We start from the raw sequence: 23,078 nt of genomic DNA, 5'->3' as shown, positions 1-23,078 counted from the left end.
ATAGTCATGTCTCGTCTGCTCTTGTGAAATCCTAATGACGCTGTAAGTCGTTGGTTCTTGACTCATAGGTGGTTGCAAACTGTGAAGTGGCTGTATTTAGAAGTTGTGTAATTGGAAGACTGTGTAGAAAGCGGGTGTAGTTACACCACATGTGCAATCCCCTTGCACACGCTTCACAAGCTTCCGAGGTTTCGGCTGCTGCTGAAACTCAAAAATGTGCCGGGATGCTCAACGTTTTCTACCAAGTTGCCCCCCTGGATGGTTGCAAAACGGCTCCAGAGATCACTGGTCCACCGTGTGCGTGTCTGCCCGGCATCAACATCCGATTAAGGAGACTGGGACTTGTGTGATGTGGCTGGCGGTGATATCCAAGAAGGTCCGCTCCGAGACGGTGAGGGTGGAAGATGAGTTCGATTTGGCAGCTGGTGACGAAGTAGCTGACCGTGCTGGCTGATGAATCCGCTCTTTACGGTTCTGATGCGGAATTGTTGTCAGTTGAGGTAGGCCTTTGTCTGAGAGGGCAAGAATGACACATTTCTTTCCGCGGTCCCCTCATCCTCACGGGGGACAGATAGAGGCCCAACACATCGCAATATTTGAAGCATCCTCGTTCCAGAGTCACTGCGTAGCCGATGGAGTTGAGACCGGGTCCCCCCTGAGCGCGGTATGGCTGGCATAAATCAATCCCAATGTCCGCTGAACGTCCGCAATTATTGTGTGGTGTCTGCAGTGAGGAGGGCATCCTCATTCAGATTTTCCAGAGCAAACATCTTGATGGACGTCTCTTGTCTTCTGGGAACTATGTCTGCCAGCTCGTTGACCAGGGAGATCGAGAACACCTTGTTGAGCATAAGGTCGAGGCCTGAATCGGTCTCGACTGCGGCGCACCCAATGACTAGCAACTATCCTCTTTCATTGTCACAAAGATATTATCTATCAAAGCAACATGCTTTGGACATAAGTGACATACAGAATTTATGCAGCTGTTTTTGTTGTGTTTGGTAGTGGAAGAAAAAGCATTTGAGAATGCCATGGTAGACTTGGGCAGTGAACAAACTTCTGCCATGAAGAATAATTTGAGTGTGCTGGTGTTCGCGGTGGCCTGTTGGCACTAGATGCTTTGAGGAACTGCATGCTAATTTACAGCAGAACTTTCAGGCGTGGTGTAAGCCTTGTTCCGTATTATCATCTTGTCATCATCAGTTATTTATTTCCTTCTTCCGGTACCGAGCGGACGACAGCAAGCCTTGGTCGACATCTGCGCACATTTTTCATGCCCTGGTGCGACAGTCATGCTATTCTCGTCAAAGCTACAGTATATCCGGCCCTGGAAGTCTAGTCTCTTTTCTTAATCCGAGGAAAACAGAGCCACACTATAGAAACCACAGCAATAAGCGCTAGGATGATAGGTTGCAGTACACCAACGCCCCTGCTGGCCGCGATCGCCCCGATGATAAAGGGGAACACAGTGCCGCCGGTGCCACCAATGGCCATGGCAAAACCTATAGCACTGACGTGGATGTGCTTCGGGAGTAGTTTTGCCGTCATCATCACAGCGCCGGGGAACATGGGCCCTAAGAAGAACCCCAGGAAGGCCACGGCGATGGCCGAGACGATGAACTGGGGCACGAGCCAGAAGATCAGCTGCAGGGCGATGCAAAAGGCCAGGTAGATGGTGATGCAGAGCCTCTCGCCGTATCGCTCAGTCACGAAGCCGAGGCCCGCCCGGCCGACTGCTTGCCCGGCCCAGAACCCGGTGGCGGAGATGCCAGAGGCGTAGGCTGATGCCTTGCGGACCCGCAGCATGAAGGTGACGATCCAGCCCCCGAGGCCGACTGTTGGCAAAAGTCAGTTGCGGGAATTCATTGACCACATCAGCGTCATCGATCTCACCTTCAACACCCAGATATGCGAAGAAAAACAGGGAGCAGAGCCAGGTGACCTTCGACTTGAGGGCAGCCCTGGTGCCGGCGCCGCCGTCTTGACTCTCTCGCGCGTGCTCGGCTCGATAGACCGCACCGGTCATTTGCCAAAAGGTGATAGTGAGTCCGACCCACTCAACCACGGCCATGCCGATCTAGAAACAAATCGATGAGCATTGGGCTCCTCTGTTTCATTGCGAGGTATTATTGTTTCTTACCATCAGGTAGTAGTAGTTGTACCACGGCAGCTCCGCCTTGACGACCATGGACGTCGCGATGAGCGGCGAAATGAGAGCCCCGACCGAGTAAAACGCATGCAGGAAGCCCTGTATGGTGTTCGCCTTGTCCATGACGCCGATCCAGGCGCAAAAGCAGGCGTCCGTCAGGCCGTTGCCGAACCCGCTGATCGTGTTGGCCACGACGAGCACGGGGTAGGGCGGGTGGAGCGCCAGGATGATGTACGTGATGATGTGGCAGAGAGGTGCCATGATCGCGACGCCTCGCCGCCCAAACCTCTGGTGGATCCGGGCGTTGGTGAAGGCCGCGACGGAATAACCAGCGAAAGGGGTCAGGAAGATGAGGGAGACTATCGTGTAGCTGAGGTCATAGTAGGTTTCGAGCTTCTCAGCTGTCAGACATGGCGATATCAACATGCACCGGGGAACAAGGTACGTCACTTACATATGGGATCAGAGCCTACAGAATCTGTCAGCGAATACATGCCTATCTATCGATGGCCAAGATATGACGTACTCCGACTGCGGCGTCGTTCATTCCTGCGATGATGAAAGACAAGCAAGCAAATACGAGCCTGCCAGTGTTGGACCTGGGCCAGTTCCACCGCTCGACTTCGACGTGGGTATTCGGCGGCGGGATGCCATCCACGCCCTTCGAGCCAGTCGACTGGTGTTCTTCAGGCCCATTCTTCTTCTCGGGCAAGACGCCATAAAGGTCGTACCCTTCCGAGCTGGGGGCTTCTAGTCGCGTCTCAGTGCAGGTCTGCGTTTTCGACTGTGCCATGGTGAAGGGGGTATGAATATGTGTAATCCCTCAAAACAAGACCTACCAACACGACAACCTGCGGGTCAATAGAATGGTAGGTAGTCTACTCAGGGATTTGTCATGTGTGGCAGAGGATAGGTCACCGGCCCGGTTAGCGGGATTGGGCAGCTCTGAACGGGCAAGGCGCCCCGCGGATTTGTTCGCTGCACCTTTTGTTGATCGCCAACTGAACTCGCCCGTGCGCAATTTACCATTCCTGTGTGTGGCCTTCTATCGGTGCATTCCGACCTCTAGTAAATATTTGTTTTCTTCTTGCTTTCAGTCACGGGTTTCACGTTGTAATGCGCATTTATGCTTCAATATCTGTTCAATATTGAATGACTTCTTTGCCAGACCCTCCGTACGGAGTAGTGCAGTCAGGAGCACGGGGTAGCTGTGTGGCGGGCTTGGCGTAAGCTGCCCAGGTATGATTGGCATTGATCGCTGGTGCTACTGGGTGTTCTTTCGACACCTTTGATGCCTAGCATATTTGGACTCATTACGAACTCGGAATATTTCACTGTGATTGCGGGATCTTTTAGTTCGACCCCTGGAAGTATTCATGTCGGATTCGGACCCCAAAACCGGCCTTCACATCTCGTAATCAAGTTCCTCTCCGTCCTTGAAACGATGGGGGCCAATTGAAGCTCATTTATAAACTTCATTTCATGTTATACTGAGTTCTTTGACTTTCCTGCTTTTACTACTTTCACCCATTCCATTTGCTCAGCCTGAATGACTGATGATGATGGTAGCGGTTTTGGTTACTTGGCGGATCATGGGAACTAAAAAGCTGCTGGGGTATTTTCGTGTGCTTCTCTGACAATATAGGGGGTTGCTGCTACTCCCAATATTACTAGATACAAATGATACTTGCAAGCAAATTAGAAAATGTACTACAGATCTTATATTAGGAGCAGATTTTATGTGCTCATTACCCCAAATAAGGCACTAGTAAAATACTACCAAATTCGTCATGTACGAGAGGGAGAGAACCTAGACAGGTGCATGGGTTTAGGACGTGCGATAATACAAGGCGGTTTGGAAATCCAACAGTAACCCAACAGCATAGCCACACACACTACTAAACCCGCGTGTTTAGTCTTCGACGCTACACCCACATAGATAGCGTTCGGCCGTCGCACGGATTAGATTCTCTTGAACTGTTGAGTTCTAGTGATTCCTTAGCAAACCGATCTATTTGTTTAGAATTTTTGGAAGACCCGTAGAAAACTACCGATGACAGGCTGGTTCGTTGTACTACGTGAGTGGTCGTGACGAACACGCGCCACTGGCATTTGCTTCTCTGGCTTCTAAACTTCTATTCCACAGACTAATCACTTAGGTATGCCTAGGTGACCCGTAATTAGTTATCTATGATGTCTCTGCCACTCTTCGTTTTCCTGACGTTCAACTTAATTTCCAAGGCTTTTTACCATAATACTTCCACTACCCGGTCAACATGCATGCGAGAACCCCCGTTCAGGGCATTGTGGATTGGGCCTTGCCTGATGATCCGCCACTCTCTGGCCAGTCAAGAGACGTGACCAATATAGGCTCTCTGGATGAAGAAACCACCGACTCCGAATCTCGGACCACCTACGAAGCGCCACCGCCGTATTCGATCCTCCCTCAAACCACTTTACCTCCATTGTACTTGGACCTTTTTCCCAGCCCCTCTTCGACACCGTCACAGATTACTACATCCAGACCAATCCAAGTACGGCAGTCGAGATCAGAGTCATTCTCACGGCCACCGCTCCTTGAAAATTCGCCCTTACCGGCGCCAACTGCAACACCGCGAACCATTGGGCCACCCTTCGAAGCCAAGTGTCACGACAAGTCCATCAGCATTCTATTTCGCCTGCCAGACGGACTGCTGGGTCTTGTGGTCGAGCACCTGGACAATTCTGGCATCGAATGTCTACGACGCGTCTCGCGCAGGTTTGTTGCCTTGTGCAACGAAGAAATACTCACGCGGCCGTACACCTTCCAGCCAAGATGGAAGCTAAGCGATTCGGGCGGACCTTTTGCGTGGCCACGGTTCAGGGCCTTTGACGGCTCGCACGCGTGGACACACATCGCGGCCGGGGAACGGCAGCAGTTTCTGCAGCTGATAGCCAGGGACGCTTACTGCGACGGCTGTCTTAGGGCCCAGAACGCCGGTGATTGGGAACTGCGGGTTGAGCGGCTCAGGAGGTACCTCTATTGCCATTCTTGTAAGGCAGACCACCCAGCTTGTATTTTCCCTTGGTGGCAGAGGCAGGCACAAGCCAGCAACCGGAGCTGTATTGCGCACGAGGGGTACTTTCGACTATGTCAACACGAAGAGGGCATCATCCGTTGGTCCGATATCTCACGGATCAGCGAGCAATCGAGGGATGGTGAAGACGAGATTGATTGCGTAATACGATGCCAGGACGCCAGCCATGCCATTTCGTGCCCACAAACCAAGCGGGGAAGGTCTGATATCAGGGTCTACCGGCATAACGCTTGCTGCGTCGAGTGGCCCGTCCCTCAACTCAAAGTTGATGGCTCCAAGATAAAATTGCGTTGGGGCGCTCATATGCCCCTTCAGACCGACGGCAGATCAGTAACGGCGAACGACCTGCGTCAGGGAATAGCAGAGATCAGAGCAAAGGGCGGACGCTTCTTGTATCCTGCCATGACGTTTGAGCAAGACGTGCCAGAGATGCGCTGCTTTGACCCGAATGAATGTGACTGCGTGTCACGAGAAGCGTCCAGGAACGTCGAATCGATACCCAGGACTTCGTTGGATTCTGAGAAAGAGTGCCCAACAAACTTCTCAAGGAAGCTACCCCAATATCCACCTAACGTGTCTTCGTCTCGGCCGTCCACCGCTGGCTCCAGCATCCGGGAACAGCTTCGACCCCACAGCTTGAAGTACCGGGGGGCATGCGAGTCGAGCCAAAAGAAGCATGAGGCGCGCTGGTACTTCTTTGGTCCCGCACAGGTCAAAGTGGCATTCTGGCCATGCCACTCCAGTGACTTCTGCCTCGTCCTTCACTACACCCGGATCCTGACTATCGGCCGCGACGGAGCCATTGACGCGCAGTGGTATCAAGCGCTATACCCGGAATCGTACAACATCACTGGGGACAAGGAGGGATTTGAAATATACTGGTGTCGTCAGAACCGATGTCGGAACTACCATGGACGTATCCCTGGCTTCTCGAGAATCATAGGTGGAAAAGAGTACCACAGGACTGTGTATTCCGGTTGGTCTGTGGAGGCGCTTAAATATGTTGACAGTTAATTCGTCTTCACAGTAAACTGAGCATCAGCCACGGTGCTATTGATCTGGTTAATCTTTAAGAATCGCAAGAAGAATTAGACGTGGTAAAGGGGTCTCTTATAATTGACAAGAATCGCTTGTGTTGTTCTGAAGTGTGGTAAGAACAAAGCCTGAGGCGTCAACGTAGGTAAACTACGGCTGCAGACGTTGGTGACTTTTCTTCGCTACTTGCATATCCGGAATGGCCCAAAAGCATATAGCATGTTTAAGGATAAAGTGAAATTATGCCACTATCTGTGACAGGCAAGATTTGGCCCCCGCTAGTTAAATTCCCACACTCACATTTACCACAAAAGAATTACCTACACCCAACTCTAGATTCCTGAGAAATCACCCTCCAAAACCTTACTTTTCAAATATTCATTCTTAAAGACACAGATATCAGAAAGAAAAATTAGAGAAAGGTAATAATCGCTTAGAAGAGCCTTAATCTTTTTAATACTATCTTGTTTCTTTTAAAGCTAGACTTGAAAATTTTTTCTTTCTACTGATTTTTTGTGGTACGTACGATAATGCGATTTTAACCAGTGGGGAGCAACCTTGGAACTCTTGCTGGTCACAGACAGCATCCACCTAGGTATGGTCTAACGTGAGCGAGTTTCGGATTAGCCCCAACTGCAGTCCATCGCCCTCACGATTGCGTATCTGTGTTTGTTACGATCACGCGGTGTCTTTTCATTGTGGATAGCTACGAAAGCAGTGTTAGGAGGAAGGATTGGCGAATCGTGAATGACGACCAGGAGGTCAGGTCATTTTTGCATGGGAGGATGGTGATACAACCAACAGGTTGACCTATTTCACCAATTAGAACGACGAAGAGCGCACTGAATGAGGAGCCAGCGTCCACAAACCCAGCGATTTTCGGAAGCGAGATGTGGGCCGCCCAAGTTAGCAACAGGGGCATTATCTCTGTCTAAAAGTCCCAGTTCGGCGAAAATCCGATGTCAAATGTGAGATGTGAGATGTGTCTTTGTTCTTCTCAGGATCACTTGCCATTGAGAGACTAGATGGTGGGTTCGTTTCCAATCCCCATACATATAAAACGTATGTGGCGCCTTCATACAGTGGAAGAGAATACATAAGGCGCTCTATTCTTGGTCTTGATATTCGACATCATCAAGCCCCCGTCTGCTCCTAACGGTATAAACACGTCTCGATGCAAGTTAGCTCAACTGCCAACATGGCAACGGCTAATGTGCAATTAGCGAAGGTTTGTCTGATGCCCTCTGACATGTGAAATGATGAAAAGCTAATTATAGAGATAGCGTGAACGCCGGAGTTTATTGTTCAACCTTAAGACCTTGTACCTCTTCACAAAAACAGACATCAAGTCCATAGTCGTGCCACACTCGATTTTTGCCATTTCTGTGGTGTTTTCCAACGCAGATGTTCTCAATTCAGGAACGGCTGGGTCTGAACTTGGGAGCATATTGATGCGAATACCTTTAATGATATGGTGGCTCTGGATACATCTACTGGCTCAGGACATCTCTAACCAGAGACTTCCGGGGGGGATAGCAGAGGACGCTATCAACAAGCCTTGGCGCCCGATCCCTTCTGGGCGCATATCTGCAGATGAAGCCCAGCAGGCCCTCAGGGTGGTCGTGCCCATGGCATTGCTGACAGGCGCGGTACTGCAGAGCTTCGGGCCCAGCGCCACCGCCATGACGCTCGTCTGGCTCTACAACGACCTAGATGGTGCCGGCGCAGGCCCACTGCAACGCAACGTGCTGAACGCCTCTGGCCTGGCTTGCGGCTGTTGGGGGGCTCTTGCAACCCTGTTGGGCTCGAGCGAGGCCGTGGAAAGCAACACCGTGGTGATCCGCTGGATAGCTCTCACGGCGGCGATGGTCGTGACAACGATACAGGCACAGGACTTCCCAGACATTGCTGGTGATAAGGCTCGAGGCAGAAAGTCGATCCCAATTGTGTTCAACGAGAGTTTGGCCCGCGTGGCTACTGCCTTTCTTGTCCTGTTCTGGTCGGTGGTGTGTTTGGCCTTTTGGGACGTGAAGTCCATGAAAGTCTGGGTCGCAATGCTCGGCATAGCAAGCCTCATGTCATTCAAAATAGTTCTAGGCGGGACGATTTCCTCTGATAAGCTTGCCTGGAAGCTGTGGTGTTATTGGCTTAGTTTTACGTATCTTCTTCCTGTCTTCCAAGGTTCACCACAAGGTGCATCTCGTTGATGGCAGACACATGAGGGACCTGGCACACGAGCATAATCCCAAACAACATCGAGCACTCAAACAACGAAAAAGCTCATCTACAAAATTGGTGTGAGGTCTGCTACGCATGTGGAACGCGGTTCGATCGGACATTTTCCATCGAGGACATAAACCTGCAGAGAACATTTTATTCGCTTTCATCAATAAACATTTCATTTTTGGCCAAAGTTCCTGGTATTGATCCACAACCCCCATCAGAACTTGCAGAGTTCACTCCAGCCTCAAATGTAATGGGAAATGGCGCGGTCAACAGTTGCACAACGATGTCCTTTGACACTGCTTCCAAGAAGACGCGATTTGCCACTTCATTAGAAAGCAAAACGAAAACACATTCCGAGAACTAGTCAATTAATGTCTTTGTACTGAGCAGGATCATGAGAATATGACTTTTCAACCTAGAAAATAACGCAGACGACATTGGAAGGACGAATGACGGGAAACCCAAGCTCTCCACCCTTTTTAATTCTCGCTCTCCCGAATATCCTCGGCCACAATGTTGATGCCACCATGGCTTCCAGAAAGAACGACATGCCAGTTGTGACTGCTCTTGGGAATTAGTTCGACCCTCACATCGCGTTTCGGAAGCGGACATGCCCTGTCCATAACGACGTCCTTCTCCGGTTCGACCCATTTACCCCCAACAGGTTGCACGTCAAACCGTACAAGAAGTAGCGCCAGCAGGGCCAAGACCTCTGTGCTGGCAAAGTGACGGCCAGGACACAAGACCTGACCACCGCCGAAGCCGCGGAAAGCAGCTGCTGGAAACCGAGACTCCGCGTTCTTCCCGCCTTTGAGGAAGCGACGGTGGTTGAATTGTCCAACTGTTGGTCCCCACAGAGTTGGGTCGCTGTGGATCACAGCGTTTGGAATCATGACGAGGCCGCCCTTCTTTAGCAGATACTGGCTGTCTACCAACGTGTCCTCTTTGATCACACGCGCTGCTATACTGATGCCGTGGAATCGCAAGACCTCCTGCCATGTTGACACAAGGATAGGACAAGCTGTCATGACGTCTGCGAGGTCAATGGTATGAGTGCCATCAGCACTGACTGTTACCAGCCGATTGACCTCTTCTCGGCAGTCCTTGGCGACAACAGGATCTGTAAGGACTTGCCAAACGAGCCAGAATGCTGTAGGCGCAGTGTTCACAATTGCAGCTGTCACCTGGCCAATTTCCGTGTGCGCTGTCTCCCTGGTGTCGAGACCGAAGGCCGCATTGTGCTTCTCTCGTAGCTGGACAAACAGCGACCCATCAAGGTGGCCCTTGTCGTTGAAGTATCGATCAAACTCCGTAATCAATGCGCGGCATGCCTTGAGACTTCGTCTGGCAAAGATGTTTGGGAACAGATCCAACATCAGAGTCATAATCCCAGACTCGACTTCGAGCCATGCGTCTTCGTTCTGAGCGTCCCTGAACGGGTTGTGTGGCCCATAAGTCGCCTCCATCGTAGAGGCAAATATCTCATGGCGGAGCCACTCATATAGATTGACCGTGCTTGGTCCTTTGTTGGCCCGCCTGTCAAAGGCGGCGGCGAAGTGCTTGACTGCTTCCATGTTGAGGGAATCCAATCCTTGTCCCGGAGAGGCACCCGGGGCAATGTCTCTTGAAAAGCTTCGCAGGTAGCCGTCCTCGGCCGTCTCCTTGTCTCCAGCGACTTTATCCATGCTGTCTTTCTCAAGGAGCATAACCTTCTCGCAAAGGCGGGCTTGTATCGGTGAGAATGCAACAGTCATGATGTGACGGTCGATACGCTGAAGCATATGAAGGGTGTTGACGACGTAGAGAGGCGGCCCCGGAACTCGTATAGTGTAGATCGGAAGACGGTATCGATCTCTGAATGAGGGAAGTGGTCGTCAGAATCCGTTTAAGTAGATGCATCTCGAGATTTTGACAGCTGAAAGCTACCCTAGGGTAGAATAGATCGATAGTATACGTACCTCAGCCGGATGTAGTACTGCCCTTTGTGAGTGAGCATGCCAACAATGGGACTCACGAAGGGAATGGACCCGATAATCGCCTCTGGCTCTCTTGGATCATGTTTGAAACGTGCCAGTGCTAAGAGAAAGACATAAAGGGCCGTTGCGGCAGCCACCGACCAAACGATTGCAGATGGCATTCTTGCGTCTTGGTAGATGTTGCAGAGAATATTAGGGGAAAACTGATGGAGTGAATCCCACGATTGTGTTGCTGGCAAGACTGTAGAGTTATGGCAGAAGAAGGGGGATCTCGCCACGGTCTGCAAGCTCAGTCGTTTCGACGGCGTGTGAGCAATAATTTCTAAGAGCTGAAAGTGACGAGAGGGGGGAAAGGTGGCGCAGGGTATTGGGTGCGTGTTGGTTCGGTCAAACGGGGAGTTACAAACGCCACAATTGACCAAAAGTATAGTTAGGAGACAAAAGTCCCGCCACACTCTATACTAGTAATTTATCTATACTTAATGAATTAATTTCACTTAACATTTATAATCTAAAATAATTTTACAGTATATTATAACTTATTTTATTTAATGTATAATTTCTTATTTTTTCTTATATTATAATTAATATATAATAAAGTTACCTTTTATAATATATTTTCCTTAATTTCTTCCTAAAATTCAAAAAGGTGTTATAAATAATAATAAAAGAAGCTTAAATTATAATTATACTCCTTTACTTTAATCAACACTTATATATTATAGAGTTACCATTCTGTTGGCTATATGCTTGGGATGGGGACCATGGTGCTTCTGGCTTGCCTGGCGACGGTAGATTTAGGTGGCTGTCGAGTCCATTGTACCGTCAGTCTCTTTGGTCCGCCCCCCACAGCTGCACTCAGTCTTCCCTAAGGTAAGTCTCGGACTGTCCAACTTATTGTCGAAATCGAACTGGACTACCGTCGAGGTAATAGTGCCTGTGACAATTCAGAAGAAGAGTCTTCATTACGGGATGCAATACTGCCAGTATTGGCTGGGCTCTGACGAAGGTTTAACTGCAGCAGCTGTCGACCCACCAGTCCACCTGGTCACCCTGGCCATTTTGCGGTCGTCACCTCAATACGAATTCATTAGTGATGACCAGCTCTACCACGGTAGAACATTTATCATCCTGCGCCCTCGATCAAGTACACAAGGGGAAGGGGCTCTCCAAATCTGTCAAAGAGAGCTGAAGATGACAACAAAGCTGAAAGGGCGGGTTGGCTGGTAACCTGCGTGGGTAAACGCCATGGAAATGCAAAATACAAGGTGCGAGTATCCCTAACTTAATCAAGCAACGTGCACAAATTTAGTCAACAAATTTCTTTTCCACCAACTCTTCAAATCTACTACCTAAAGTCTTTATCAATAAGTAATTTCACGGCCTCAATCCCTCATTCTCAGCCCGTAAATGCCCATGATAGTCTTGATCTATACTCATCAAGGTCAAATTCGGGTCATTCGTGTTCGTGGCGGTCTTCATCCCGGTACTGCTTTGCCCAATCTTGCCAAGGAGTGAATGTACCCCGGTCATGGTTGCCTTCGGTATCTGCGGTAGGGTTGGAGCGTGCTGAGCTTTGACTTCTACGGAATCTTTTGTCTGGTTTTTGATGGATTTCCTGGAGTCTGGTGTTTTCTGATAACTGCGCGTCAAAGTATTCTGAAAGCTGCTTGCCCATGACGTGACTTTCTCCGTCATACTTCTAAACAAGATAAAGGCAACGGGTATACAGCTGCACAGGATGCCTAGATTGATCTCCGCAATGCTACAGAATTTTCGTCAATAGTTGTCTCAGTCTACTAGGGAAAGGTAATTGACAAACCTCCAACTGTAGACGGGCATCGAGTCCCACGTGAGGTCATGCGAGGAAAGAATAAGAAAGCGATAGTATGCACCCACTATCGAGAAGATGCATGCTCTGTTAAAGGTCAGTCTCCCAGGACCAATAGCACACGTGGTATGAAAAGAATTCCAGGGCGTTGGATAACCCTCGAAACTTACGAGGACCCCAGCACGAACACAGCAGCAAGTCCTGCTTTGCGACTCCTGGAAATATGCAGCTGGGACACAAAGAAAAGTGGGAGCAGTAAGATATATACATCTATTACAGCCCCACCAATCCCTGAGGCCGCCGTAGTTGGTGCACTGTACTTATCCATCCTCTCCAGGTACTGTGGAGATAGCCATCCACTCCCCATGAACCCAGTGGCCCAGTCTGCAGGCTTGGGGACACACCCGACGGCCACTACAATCAATATCGAGATATAAAACACGACGGTAAATGCCATGCCAGGCAAAATTAGAATACGAGAGCGACGTGAGGGGCCGAATATCCGTCGATAGAAGGCTAGAATCGCTGTTTTGGCAAACATGGCTGCTACCATGAAGAGCATTGATGTGATCACCGAGGTCTAAGAGTATGTTAAACGATGTACGCTCAGGTCGAATCCCCGGACCAGTGCTAGTGATTCAAAGTCAGGATTGATTGAGTACTAACCCGCACCCAGTACGGAGTCATTTTGCTGACTGGTATGTCCCACATGTGAGGGCCACTCGGATTATCGAGAGCTATTGTAACTCAGCTATGGCGCCAGAAGTACTTGCATTGGAAGGTAACTAAATGGCTTACTTGTGAAAAGCAAAGCGGTGTAGACTATGATGGTGGCCTAATTTCGAACCAAATCAGTTCTGCACAACTCATTTGTCTCATTTGTTGGGACGACTAACTGAAGCGAGCGTGCAGAGGTCTAGAGATACACTTGAATGAGCATCTGTTTACCAGGAAAATGCTATGGGAAGCTCACAATCATCCAGACTAATCTCATGCATCTTAAAGATCCGGACATACAACCGTAGAGCTAGGAATAGTATCATTGGTGGTAACGTTACGTAGGTGAAAACTCGGGGCATATTGCCCTGTGAGGGCGGATCGACAAAGTTTGATTTCATGCCGGGCGGAGGCGTTCCCGCCGGTATCTTGTCGTACAATGACATGTTATTTTTGATGTCGAGGTGCTCTTTGCATATCTTAAGCTCTTAGACGTATATGAAATTGATTCCCGCTACGTGATCCATGAGGCGTTATCATCAAATATTCATATACAAAACCGTCCTTTGTCGGGTAAGATGACGTTTTCATCACAATCAGCGGAGCGGCTGTGGATTGAGCCTTGCCCAGGTGCGGAAAACACGGCCCGCGGCTTTCCCACAAAGACTGTACGGCACGATACTTAAGCTTAAGTAGCTTTAAGAGGCTCAAGCTCTTGACAATGACGCAAGACTGACTCTACAGACACCAGTCTCGTCTCATCACCTAGGTATAGAGATTTTGAAGCCATTGATGGTATAACTCGTCTTCGTCGTAAATTCAACACCCTCCCCCCGCGCAGATTTTGGATATGATGGGCAGGAAGCTCTCGGAGCTCAAATACAGTGTAGAGCTCCTGAGGGCTCCCGAGTCGGAGCCTCTAGACCCTCCAGCTCAATCTATTTGGCAGTAGCTGTGAGTCAAGGAAACGACATCGGATCATTTGGAAAGCATCAGAACAGAGGTAGAACAAATACGCACTGTCAAATAGATATACCAGTGTTGCTCAAACCATATTATGGGATTGAACGTAGCTCTATCTCCTCTGAGTGGCCTTTATAATGTGCAATCTTAACGCGGGTGGCTGATATCCTCCTCCGAACTAGAAACCCGCCTTCTTGAAAACCCCGGTCAAGTCAACTGGTTGCGTTCTATTCCGTATACGACCAAGGAAATACATGGCGCCTTCATACGGTGCTAGCGCTTAAGAAGTATATGATATTAGTATCGTATTTGAAATAAGATAGGTGCTTGTGGCCTCAGCCTTACGACGTACAGACAAGGCTAAGGGGCACTGTCTTGAGGGCGGCCTTATCTAGAACGCCGATCTAACACTAAGCAAGTAACATTTATAAATGCAGTATTTTGTTAGGCGCAGTTCAAAAGTCAAGAACCTTTTAGAACATTCGTTGGGGTATCCTCCGAGGAATTTTAGGGAGAACACATGGTGCAGATGTACCTGGGTAACCAATGCAGATCTCCACACTGGTTAGATCCCCTGTGTATCGAAGGCAGGCTATTATTCAATATTCCATATAAAACCTACCACAAGGAAACTGGCCGTGAACCCCCCGGGGGTCTAGCACTGCCAAAAAAGGTGTAGATTTTCGGTCGTTCCTGTAATCGGCCTAATGCCATGCGGACGTGTCTCTCCTCAATTGCCTTCCTGCCCCCTTCAGGCTCAGTACCCAACTCGCCCTGTGCTTGCTGGGCGACCTCGGAACCAGACACAGCCCCGGGCGGGAGGTACCCTTCAGATCGCTGCTGTCTCAACGCCTCAGCCGTGAGGTTCTGCGCCATCTCACTGGTCAGAAAGCCAAGGATATCCATCACATCATCGCAGATCTTGTTTTTCTTATCATAGGCGTCCAGGCCACACCACTCCCTGAAGCGCTTCACCTTGCGGTACGTCAGGGACGCGCGGCGGTACTCGGACCATCTGGCGTACTCGGCCGCGGTCATGTCGCGGGTCCGCTCGTCGTTCTCGCGCAGCTTCTCGAGCGCCGCGGCGCTGCTGGTGGCCTCTGCGGGGTCCTCCGCCGCGATGTGCGCGACGTAATCGGCGAAGAATGATGAGATGTCCCATGGGAAGGAGACCCCGGGGACGGCGGCGGGCTTGGCCCTGTTCCTGGCCGCTGGTGCGCCGCCCGCCCCCGCGGCGACGTCGTCGTCCGAGTCGGCCTCCTCGGCCGGGTCGTCCTTGTCCTCGGCACCTCTTGCTGTTTTGCGGATGGCCTTCCACGCGAGGAAGGCGCGAATGCGCTGGACGCGGGCTTTATCGCGGACTTGGAATACGAGGTCGTCCTTTGAGAATGTGCGAGAGCCGCGCCGGTTGGCGGTAACCGTGGCCGCATTGAGCTAGATCCCTGTTAGAAATGCGGGAGCATCGCAAGCTAAAGGTCACTACAGATTGGGAAGGGTACTAACTAGGAGAGCGAGTTGGTCTCTGATGATATCCTCGATGAGCTTGATGGTTCCTGTGGAGACTTTCTGCGTTTCTCCTGCGATAAACATCATCTAGGGGATTTGAGCGGTGTTAGTCCATCGCAGCACAGTTATTCAATATATTATCCAGTCATCTTGGGCCATCCTGCGGGGGAAGAGGAAGCATCCAAGAATTTTGCGCAAGGGAAGAATTGCAAGAGTAGAGAGTAGGTCAAGAGCGCGATGGTGTTGTTTTAAGCGAACTGTGTGGCTACTAAGCGAAAGAGGAAAAGGAAATAAAAATTGGCAGAACAAATTTGGCATGTTGATCAATGATACTTACCTGCCGAATCTCCTGCCCGAATATGGGTTCCATGATCAAGTTGCACACCGGAAAGTTTGTGCCCCGTCGCGATTGTGATAGGGATCGGTTCGCGGATGACGGTTGACATTCGGATGAAGAACTGTGACGAGAAGTGCAACTCGGCATTTATATAAATTCTGAAGCCTCTCTAGCGCCTATGAGTACCAGACCAAAGACCTCTTGAGACTCCGGTTCTACAAGAAAGGGCAATTCTTTCGGCGCTGCCCTCGGAAAATTCATTGTTGAATTCTTGATCCTGGCGTATAAGCCAGTGTTGGTGCGAGACCCCTGCCTGGCCGCCTATTAGCCCTTGGACTACTTGTATCGACGATTCTAGTCCGCGGCCCCGTCCGAAACGATGCCTCCTAGCCTCGTATATACGTTATGAGGCTGAGGCCACATGACCGCGTGCTGTGTCTTTGTACTATTAGTATTATTATATTTTTAACACTAGGCCCCAAGTCTCTACTAATGTGTGAAGGTGCTATAAAAATTTTATGTATAGGGGGGAAACCGCCTGGTGCGGTGAGTACTAGTATGTTTTGGCACTGTATAGGGACTGGTCGCGAGACACGTGGTAGGCGAAGGAACTGGGGTGAGAAGAGAGGGACTAAAAGACGTGGGTGATGGCTTTTCTTTGGTGATCCGCGCCGGTAAATTTCCGAATCATCCATCTGCCCTACCCTTACCCACATGGTTGGTTTTCGCATGTTACTCCGACCCCTAGCCTGAATGCCTGAGGCCCGGGGCACAATCCACTTGACACCCATCATATCCAATGGGACTGCCCGACGGCTTGCGGCATAGTGAAACGATTGTTCCTTTGGCGCTGTCGGTAGGAGAGGTTGGTCAAAGGGAGCATCTAGCAAAGGGCTCCATATCTGAGCTGTGTCGAAACGCCCGTATTGGGACTTTAAATTCCAGGGTTGAGTCGCAAAGCCTCAGTCAGTGAAGCTGACGCTCGTGGCCGGTGTCACTTTCAAACGATGATTCAGGCCATACCTCTGTCATCCTAACTGGTATAGTGTTTTAGTCATCCTTACTGCCTACTTTAATAGTAATTCATTGACCATCAAACCATGGGCATAGTAGTATTTAGGACACAAACACCAAGGCTACCAGGGCTGCCGCTTACTATACTTAGTATAGTCAGTATAGTATAGTGCATATAAATACACCCACTACACCCCATTACACTAAGGGTATTTTAAAGTCCACTATATTATATTAAAGTATTGAGTATATATAATATAGTGGGTTTAAAATTTAAGTGTAAATAGAAGGGGGGGGTTTAGAGGAGGAGGGAGAGATAATAAAAGAAAAGCTAACTAAGTAAATAAATAAGATAAGGTAAGATAAAATAAAATTCTTTTACCTACTTATTTACTATTCTATTATTAATTCTATTATTTATTCTATTATTTATTCTGTTATTTACTCTATTATTTATTCTATTATTTATTCTATTATTTATTCTATTTATTTTATTTATTTAATTTAAATAATTTAAATAATTTAAATAATTTAAATAATTTAAATAATTTAAATAATTAAATAATTAAATAATTAAATAATTAAATAATTAAATAATTAAATAATTAAATAATTAAATAATTAAATAATTAAATAATTAAATAATTAAATAATTAAATAATTAAATAATTAAATAATTAAATAATTAACTAATTAACTAATTAACTAATTAAATAATTAAATAATTAAATAATTAAATAATTAAATAATTAAATAATTAAATAATTAAATAATTAAATAATTAAATAATTAAATAATTAAATAATTAAATAAATAGTTAAATAGATAATTAAATAGATAATTAAATAGATAATTAAATAGATAATTAAATAGATAATTAAATAAATAATTAAATAAATAGTTAGATTAATAGACTAATAGTTAGACTTTCCCCTTTAGTCCCCTCTATTTACACTTAAATTTTAAACCTACTACACTACACACACTTACACTAAAAGTCTTTATATTATGTTATATTTATATTAAAGGTTAAAGTATTTACATTTACATTCCACTGGCAAGCCCAGTGTGTGTAGTGTAGTGTACGGCAGCCCTGGAGGCTGCCCTGCGGCCTCATATCACGCCTCTGACTACCGGTTCAACCTTGATGCAAACAGGCTTAGATTACAGAGTTGATTTATTTCAAATAGAAGAAACTATTTTATATGAAACAACACTTGAGCAGAAGTAGAGATGCCGTCTTGTGGAGTTCAATGGGTGCGATGGAACTGTCTTACGGTGTCAGCAGAGGGCGTGCAAGGGCTGGTGAAGAAGTCAGAGAACTGGTGTGTTGAAGTGGAAAAATGAGGAACAGGTTCATCCTTCTGCAATTTGCGGATTGGCGAGATGAGACTCGATTAATTTTATGGTTGACGAATACGATTAAATTTGCAGAGATGCTGGGGATAAATCGGCAGCTTTGTCTATCGACGGTATAGCACGAGGTACGTACTTCGTACCGGCAGCAACTCACAGGACCATGCGAACCCCGCTGACAGGGAGTAGTTGCTGTCACTCCCGGCTCCCGCACCTACCCGCCCACTGCCGGGCCGCGCCATACTTGCCCAGGTATTAACATAAATGAGGTTGTCACTCACTGTTAGTGACGTCGAACTCACAGACTGGCATATATTTGAACGCGCCTTCACTACATTTCGAAACGTCCCTCACCAGACGATAAGCCAGCTCACTTGACACCATTCGAAACACTTGCAGATATCAGCCAATACTCAAGGTTACCTATCCCACCTGGATATTCACTCAAATTAGTCGACAGTGGCTCTACTCCTCTCACCAGCGAGACCTTCCTGCCGCCTCCTCTTCGCCACCAGCCCCACTCGGAGACAACATCAATACCGACAGCCACGATCACCAACCATCAGTAGCACGCCACGTAAAAACATCAGCATGGCGTGGCGAAGCTCCGGCTCGACCAACGAGGAACTGGTCGAGAAGCTGTGCCTCAACAACATGATCAAGTCGGACGTGGTCAAGCAGGCGTTCCTGAAGGTTTGTTGACAACAGCGACGACCCCCGACATCACCCCACCCTCAACGCCAAAGCCATCATCGATCACACACTAACGACACCCAAAGGTCGACCGCGGCAACTACGCCCCCTCCTCCCCTTACGCAGACTGCCCCCAGACCCTCGGCCACGGCGCCACAATCTCCGCCCCGCACATGCACGCCTCAGCCGTCGAGCACCTGCTTCCCATCCTGCAGCCGGCCCCCGGGTCAGGCAGGCCAAGCAGCACGGCCCGGCCCACGCGCGTGCTGGACATCGGCTCCGGCTCGGGCTACCTCACGCACCTGCTAGCCGAGCTCCTCCCCGCCGACGCGCCATCCGACGTCTCCGCCGCCGCCGACGGCAGGGTCCCCGCGTCGGTGGTGGGGCTCGAGCACATCGAGGCGCTGCGCGACATGGGCGAGCGCAACATGTCCAAGACGGAGGAGGGCCGGGCGCTGCTCGCGAGCGGGCGGGTGCGGTTCCGGCTGGGCGACGGGCGCAAGGGGTGGGTCGAGCCCGGGGAGGAGGAGGCCGGGTGGGATGTGATCCACGTCGGCGCGGCGGCCGTCCGGCTGCATGATGAGCTTGTGCAGCAGCTGCGGTCGCCGGGGAGGATGTTCATCCCTGTTGAGGACGAGGGGGGCGTTGGGGGCCAGCACATCTGGGCTGTCGATAAGGATGCCGAGGGTAATGTGACCAAGAAGAGGCTGTTTGGGGTGCGGTATGTGCCGTTGACGGATGCGCCCAAGTGAGGGTGGTCTGGGGCTGGGATTCGACTCGGAGGGGTCTGGTGCAGCAGTCGGATGATGCGAGTGGGTAGTTGAGGCAGGTTGTTGGCCGTAACTTTTTTGGCGTTGGGCTGTGATGGGACCAGTCCAGTGAGATGATCTTATGGCAGTCGGTTGCCCTTAATTTGAGCGACATAACCGCTTGCTTTGCTAGTCATCTATCAAGGCCCATAGGTGCTCTTTGCAGTTCAGTCATGTTGTTATATTCGTCTTGCGTGCTTTAGAAACATGTGCCCATCACGGGTGTGACCAGACTCCTCGACGACCCCATCCTCATCAACCCGTAGAGCCTACACCGCCCGTCATTGCACATTGAAGATGTCTTCTTTGAGTCTACATGCCATCTCTAGGCTCAGTCTACCTCTATGCTCACCTGCGTCTTATCCATGGGAACGCCATAGCAACCTAGCAAATCAAAATCCTCTGCTTTAAGCATTACGCCATCCAGTGAACCATCACAATGCCGGTCATGGCATGAACCGCCGGCACACCCACACCACCTCGGATCCCTATCGAGACGGGGCACCAGACCAGTCCGACTTGCGATAAGCAAACGGCAACAACTCATCCATCGACACGACCCGCAGGCTGCCCAATCCCCCATCCCACTCAGCCACGCCCCCCTTCGCATCCGCCACCGCCGCCTCCCCAGCCACCAGCCCCCTCGGCCTCGTATCCACGATCACGCGGATGTCAGGGTGCAGGTCCATCAGCACCTGCCTGCACCGCCCGCAGGGGCTCAGCACCGTGACGCCGTCGTTGCGCACGGCGACCATGTGCGTCAGCGCGCCGGCGACGCCGCAGCCGCCCGCCGCCGCGGCGCCGAGGGTGACGAGCTCCGCGCAGGGCCCGCCGTTGAAGTGCGAGACGTTGATCCCCGTGAAGATGGTGCGGCCGTCCGCGCTGAGGGCCGCGGCGCCGACCTGGTCTGGGGCGGGGGTCAGTGGACTGACTGCATGTGATGAACGCTGGATGGGTGCACTCACGGGTCGTCTGGTTGGTCTTGTCCACCTTTGCGATCGCCGCGTGCGCGGCTGCCACCAGCTTGTGCACGATGGCCTCCTCGGTGCTGAGGGTGCCGTTGGTCGTTGCCGGGCCGGCGGGGACGTCGGATATGTCGAGGGCTGCTGAGGTGCCCATGCTCGTGATGACCTCTTCCTCGGGGATGGGCCCCGCCGGGCCTGGGGAGGGCTGCTGCGACGACATCGGTGCGGATGTTTGGGGAGATGCGGGTGGTGGGACGTGAGGTCGGGATCGGCGGCAAGTTGTGTGTTTGTTCTTGTGTTTGCTGTCCGTACTTGACAGTGCTGGCGTGAGGAAGAGGGTTTATTTTTAGTTCCCAGGGAACAGACGGTGGCTAGGGAAGGAGCTAAGGCTGAGACGATCCTCTGCAGTGCTGCTGATTGTTGGTTGTAGGAGCCGAGTGCTTCCGGGGCCAAGGTCAATCCCGTCTTGGATGGAATGTTGTCATTCTGACTAATGATAACTCCCGAATCGTGACACCTGGTCGGGAGACTTCAGCGAGTATTACTTTACTTACGATTCACTTTTCTCGTTTTCACTTTTTTCTTTTTCCGGACCACAGATTCTAGACTTGTCTTCAATTGAATAAGCAAACCGAAATAAGTAAAAATCTAGGTACACTATAGACCTCCTCAGCAATGCTGTTCTAAGCCATGAAAGGCATTACATCCGAGATTCACCATAAATCAAATATTATTTAAGACATCTGATAGCTTCTTGCTTTGGGGCGCAAGGATCGGCAGATCGATGCCTGTAATCTTTTCTCTACGATATTAATCGTTGGTATATGTCCCTCTTCAGGGTGTACGGCGTGGTTCAGTGAGTTTTTGTACCAGCTGTGATTCTGTTAGTTCGGTGTCCTTGTACCATCATTTTCTTGAGGGGTGGGGGGGCAGCTAGCAACATGCACAACCTGCGTGCGCTTATAGGTCTCTAACAAGAAGTTAAGGCCCCATAAAACACAACACGACGAGTCCTGCTCGGTACCTCCCAGTGTTCATTCAGGTTATGAAAGTGTATATATCAAACGATCACTGAGCCGGTGCGCATCCATATCACATCGTCTTGCTCCGTATGCCTGGGCTGTCTTAAAACGCGGACTCTGGCTAACTGGAGCTGTCTCTACCCTAAGGTAATCGATCACCGGAGGTTAGTCAGGTGTGTGTTTTGACATAGCCACCACTTGGTGGTCTCTAGGCGCCTGACACTGATTTGGGTTCCCATCTAATTACTGAACTACCAAGGCGCCGCGTGCCTGACCACCCAGCTCAAACCTCTAGCGTTAGGAGTCGTCGAGAAACCGCATGCCTAGAGAATACTACCTAGGTAATCAAGTAGATAGCGGACAATGAAGCCGCTCCTCCCGGAGTTACAAGCCATGCCTGAAAAAAAGGAACAGAAAACCTTGACTTAACCAGGAATCGGCTTCTTATTTGAAGTCATTGCCTTTTTTATTTATCCCGCCAACCGAGTGCCAACGCCTTCCAAAAACTTGAATCAATGTCCACCAACGAAACGAGCCAACACTGGCGATAATCACACCCCAAAACTGCCCCCCTGCTCTCGTCACCAAGACCTCAGCTTGACTCCCTGTTCCCAACACCCACACTAGGTGTGGCTATCCTATACCGCCGACCGCCTCAATCAAGCACGAACACGCAATGGTTAGCCGTCTTTACGCTTGGCTGCTGCGCAAAGTGGTGCCGAGAGACAAGGAACAGGACGAGGGGACGACGCTGGAAGACTTACAGCCGCGGCCAGCCCCTGATTCTCAAAAGGACGCCGCGTCACCTCCCTATTCTGCACCCGATGTTCCCTGTGACGCCCACGCCAACCCTCCGACAAGCACGCCCCAGCACGAGACCCTCGAAGCCCCCCCGTGCCCGAAGCCCAGCGGCTCAGTCACCTCGTGAGGGCTCGCCCGTCTTGCGACCTCCTAAGCATATACACCAGTTGACCTTATAGAGCAGCCAAAAATGCCTCCACTAATACCGTGATCGGGGTATGCCGTGCCCTTGACGAGCAAGATCACAGAATGGTCGCCGCCCGTGCTGTCCGGGGTACCGCTGTTGCTGTCACAACCTCGCGCTCCTATGCTGCTTTTGTTGCTGCTACTACTGCAGCTGAGAGTGTGGCTTTGATTTATCACGAGCCCGACCGTGGTGATGAGGGAGACCGCACAAGGCAACCTTGGAAGCAATTCGTGCCGCTGCCGACACCAGTCAACTGCTCTAGCCGCCGATGCTGGTATCACGCCTAAAGGTGCTTGGCCACATGACATTCATGACCCGTCTTCTCCCGTCACGTCGGCATGTATGTATTTATTATCCCACAGGACTACCCCGTTTTAGGATATGAAGTTGACAAGTCATCAGAAGCGTTGTCTT

At 50.1% G+C, this 23,078-nt stretch overlaps 6 protein-coding genes across 6 annotated transcripts; 3 read left to right on the top strand and 3 right to left on the bottom strand.

Moving 5' to 3' along the window:
- Positions 1–4,425: 4,425 nt before the first annotated feature.
- On the top strand, positions 4,426–6,240 carry KVR01_012006 (uncharacterized protein; the record flags this gene model as incomplete). Its single annotated transcript, XM_044794388.1, has 1 exon — positions 4,426–6,240. The coding sequence occupies one exon, from the start codon at positions 4,426–4,428 to the stop codon at positions 6,238–6,240; it is 1,815 nt and encodes a 604-aa protein (XP_044639087.1).
- A 1,219-nt stretch (positions 6,241–7,459) lies between these two features.
- On the top strand, positions 7,460–8,468 carry KVR01_011891 (uncharacterized protein; the record flags this gene model as incomplete). Its single annotated transcript, XM_044789588.1, has 2 exons — positions 7,460–7,489; positions 7,545–8,468. The coding sequence occupies 2 exons, from the start codon at positions 7,460–7,462 to the stop codon at positions 8,466–8,468; spliced, it is 954 nt and encodes a 317-aa protein (XP_044638972.1).
- Positions 8,469–8,966: 498 nt separating this feature from the next.
- KVR01_012059 (uncharacterized protein) lies at positions 8,967–10,193 on the bottom strand (the record flags this gene model as incomplete). The annotated part of the gene is made up of 2 exons (XM_044791220.1): positions 8,967–9,831; positions 9,883–10,193. 2 exons carry the CDS (start codon positions 10,191–10,193, stop codon positions 8,967–8,969), a joined length of 1,176 nt encoding a protein of 391 aa, XP_044639140.1.
- A 4,399-nt stretch (positions 10,194–14,592) lies between these two features.
- Positions 14,593–18,429, bottom strand: KVR01_012114 (uncharacterized protein; the record flags this gene model as incomplete). The annotated part of the gene is made up of 3 exons (XM_044788771.1): positions 14,593–15,408; positions 15,487–15,567; positions 18,331–18,429. 3 exons carry the CDS (start codon positions 18,427–18,429, stop codon positions 14,593–14,595), a joined length of 996 nt encoding a protein of 331 aa, XP_044639195.1.
- Positions 18,430–18,446: 17 nt separating this feature from the next.
- KVR01_011955 (uncharacterized protein) lies at positions 18,447–19,873 on the top strand. The gene is made up of 2 exons (XM_044792017.1): positions 18,447–18,880; positions 18,967–19,873. The coding sequence occupies exons 1-2, from the start codon at positions 18,779–18,781 to the stop codon at positions 19,630–19,632; spliced, it is 768 nt and encodes a 255-aa protein (XP_044639036.1). The 5' UTR covers positions 18,447–18,778; the 3' UTR covers positions 19,633–19,873.
- Positions 19,874–19,878: 5 nt separating this feature from the next.
- KVR01_012044 (uncharacterized protein) lies at positions 19,879–21,177 on the bottom strand. The gene is made up of 2 exons (XM_044782313.1): positions 20,655–21,177; positions 19,879–20,596 (listed from the first exon to the last, which is right to left on the bottom strand). The coding sequence occupies exons 1-2, from the start codon at positions 20,872–20,874 to the stop codon at positions 20,178–20,180; spliced, it is 639 nt and encodes a 212-aa protein (XP_044639125.1). The 5' UTR covers positions 20,875–21,177; the 3' UTR covers positions 19,879–20,177.
- Positions 21,178–23,078: the final 1,901 nt, after the last annotated feature.

This window comes from Diaporthe batatas (genome assembly GCF_019321695.1).
Source record: "Diaporthe batatas strain CRI 302-4 chromosome Unknown Contig00017, whole genome shotgun sequence".
Lineage (NCBI taxonomy): Eukaryota > Fungi > Ascomycota > Sordariomycetes > Diaporthales > Diaporthaceae > Diaporthe > Diaporthe batatas.
This window is presented reverse-complemented; position numbering and strand designations above follow the sequence as displayed.

Excerpts from the sequence above, each read along its gene's own strand:
- KVR01_012044 (XM_044782313.1), bottom strand. The coding sequence starts at position 20,874 with ATGTCGTCGCAGCAGCCCTCCCCAGGCCCGGCGGGGCCCATCCCCGAG. Across the intron at positions 20,597-20,654 it reads CAAGACCAACCAGACGACCC|ACCAGGTCGGCGCCGCGGCC; the intron begins GTGAGTGCACCC and ends CCCCCGCCCCAG.
- KVR01_011955 (XM_044792017.1), top strand. The coding sequence starts at position 18,779 with ATGGCGTGGCGAAGCTCCGGCTCGACCAACGAGGAACTGGTCGAGAAG. Across the intron at positions 18,881-18,966 it reads TCAAGCAGGCGTTCCTGAAG|GTCGACCGCGGCAACTACGC; the intron begins GTTTGTTGACAA and ends CGACACCCAAAG.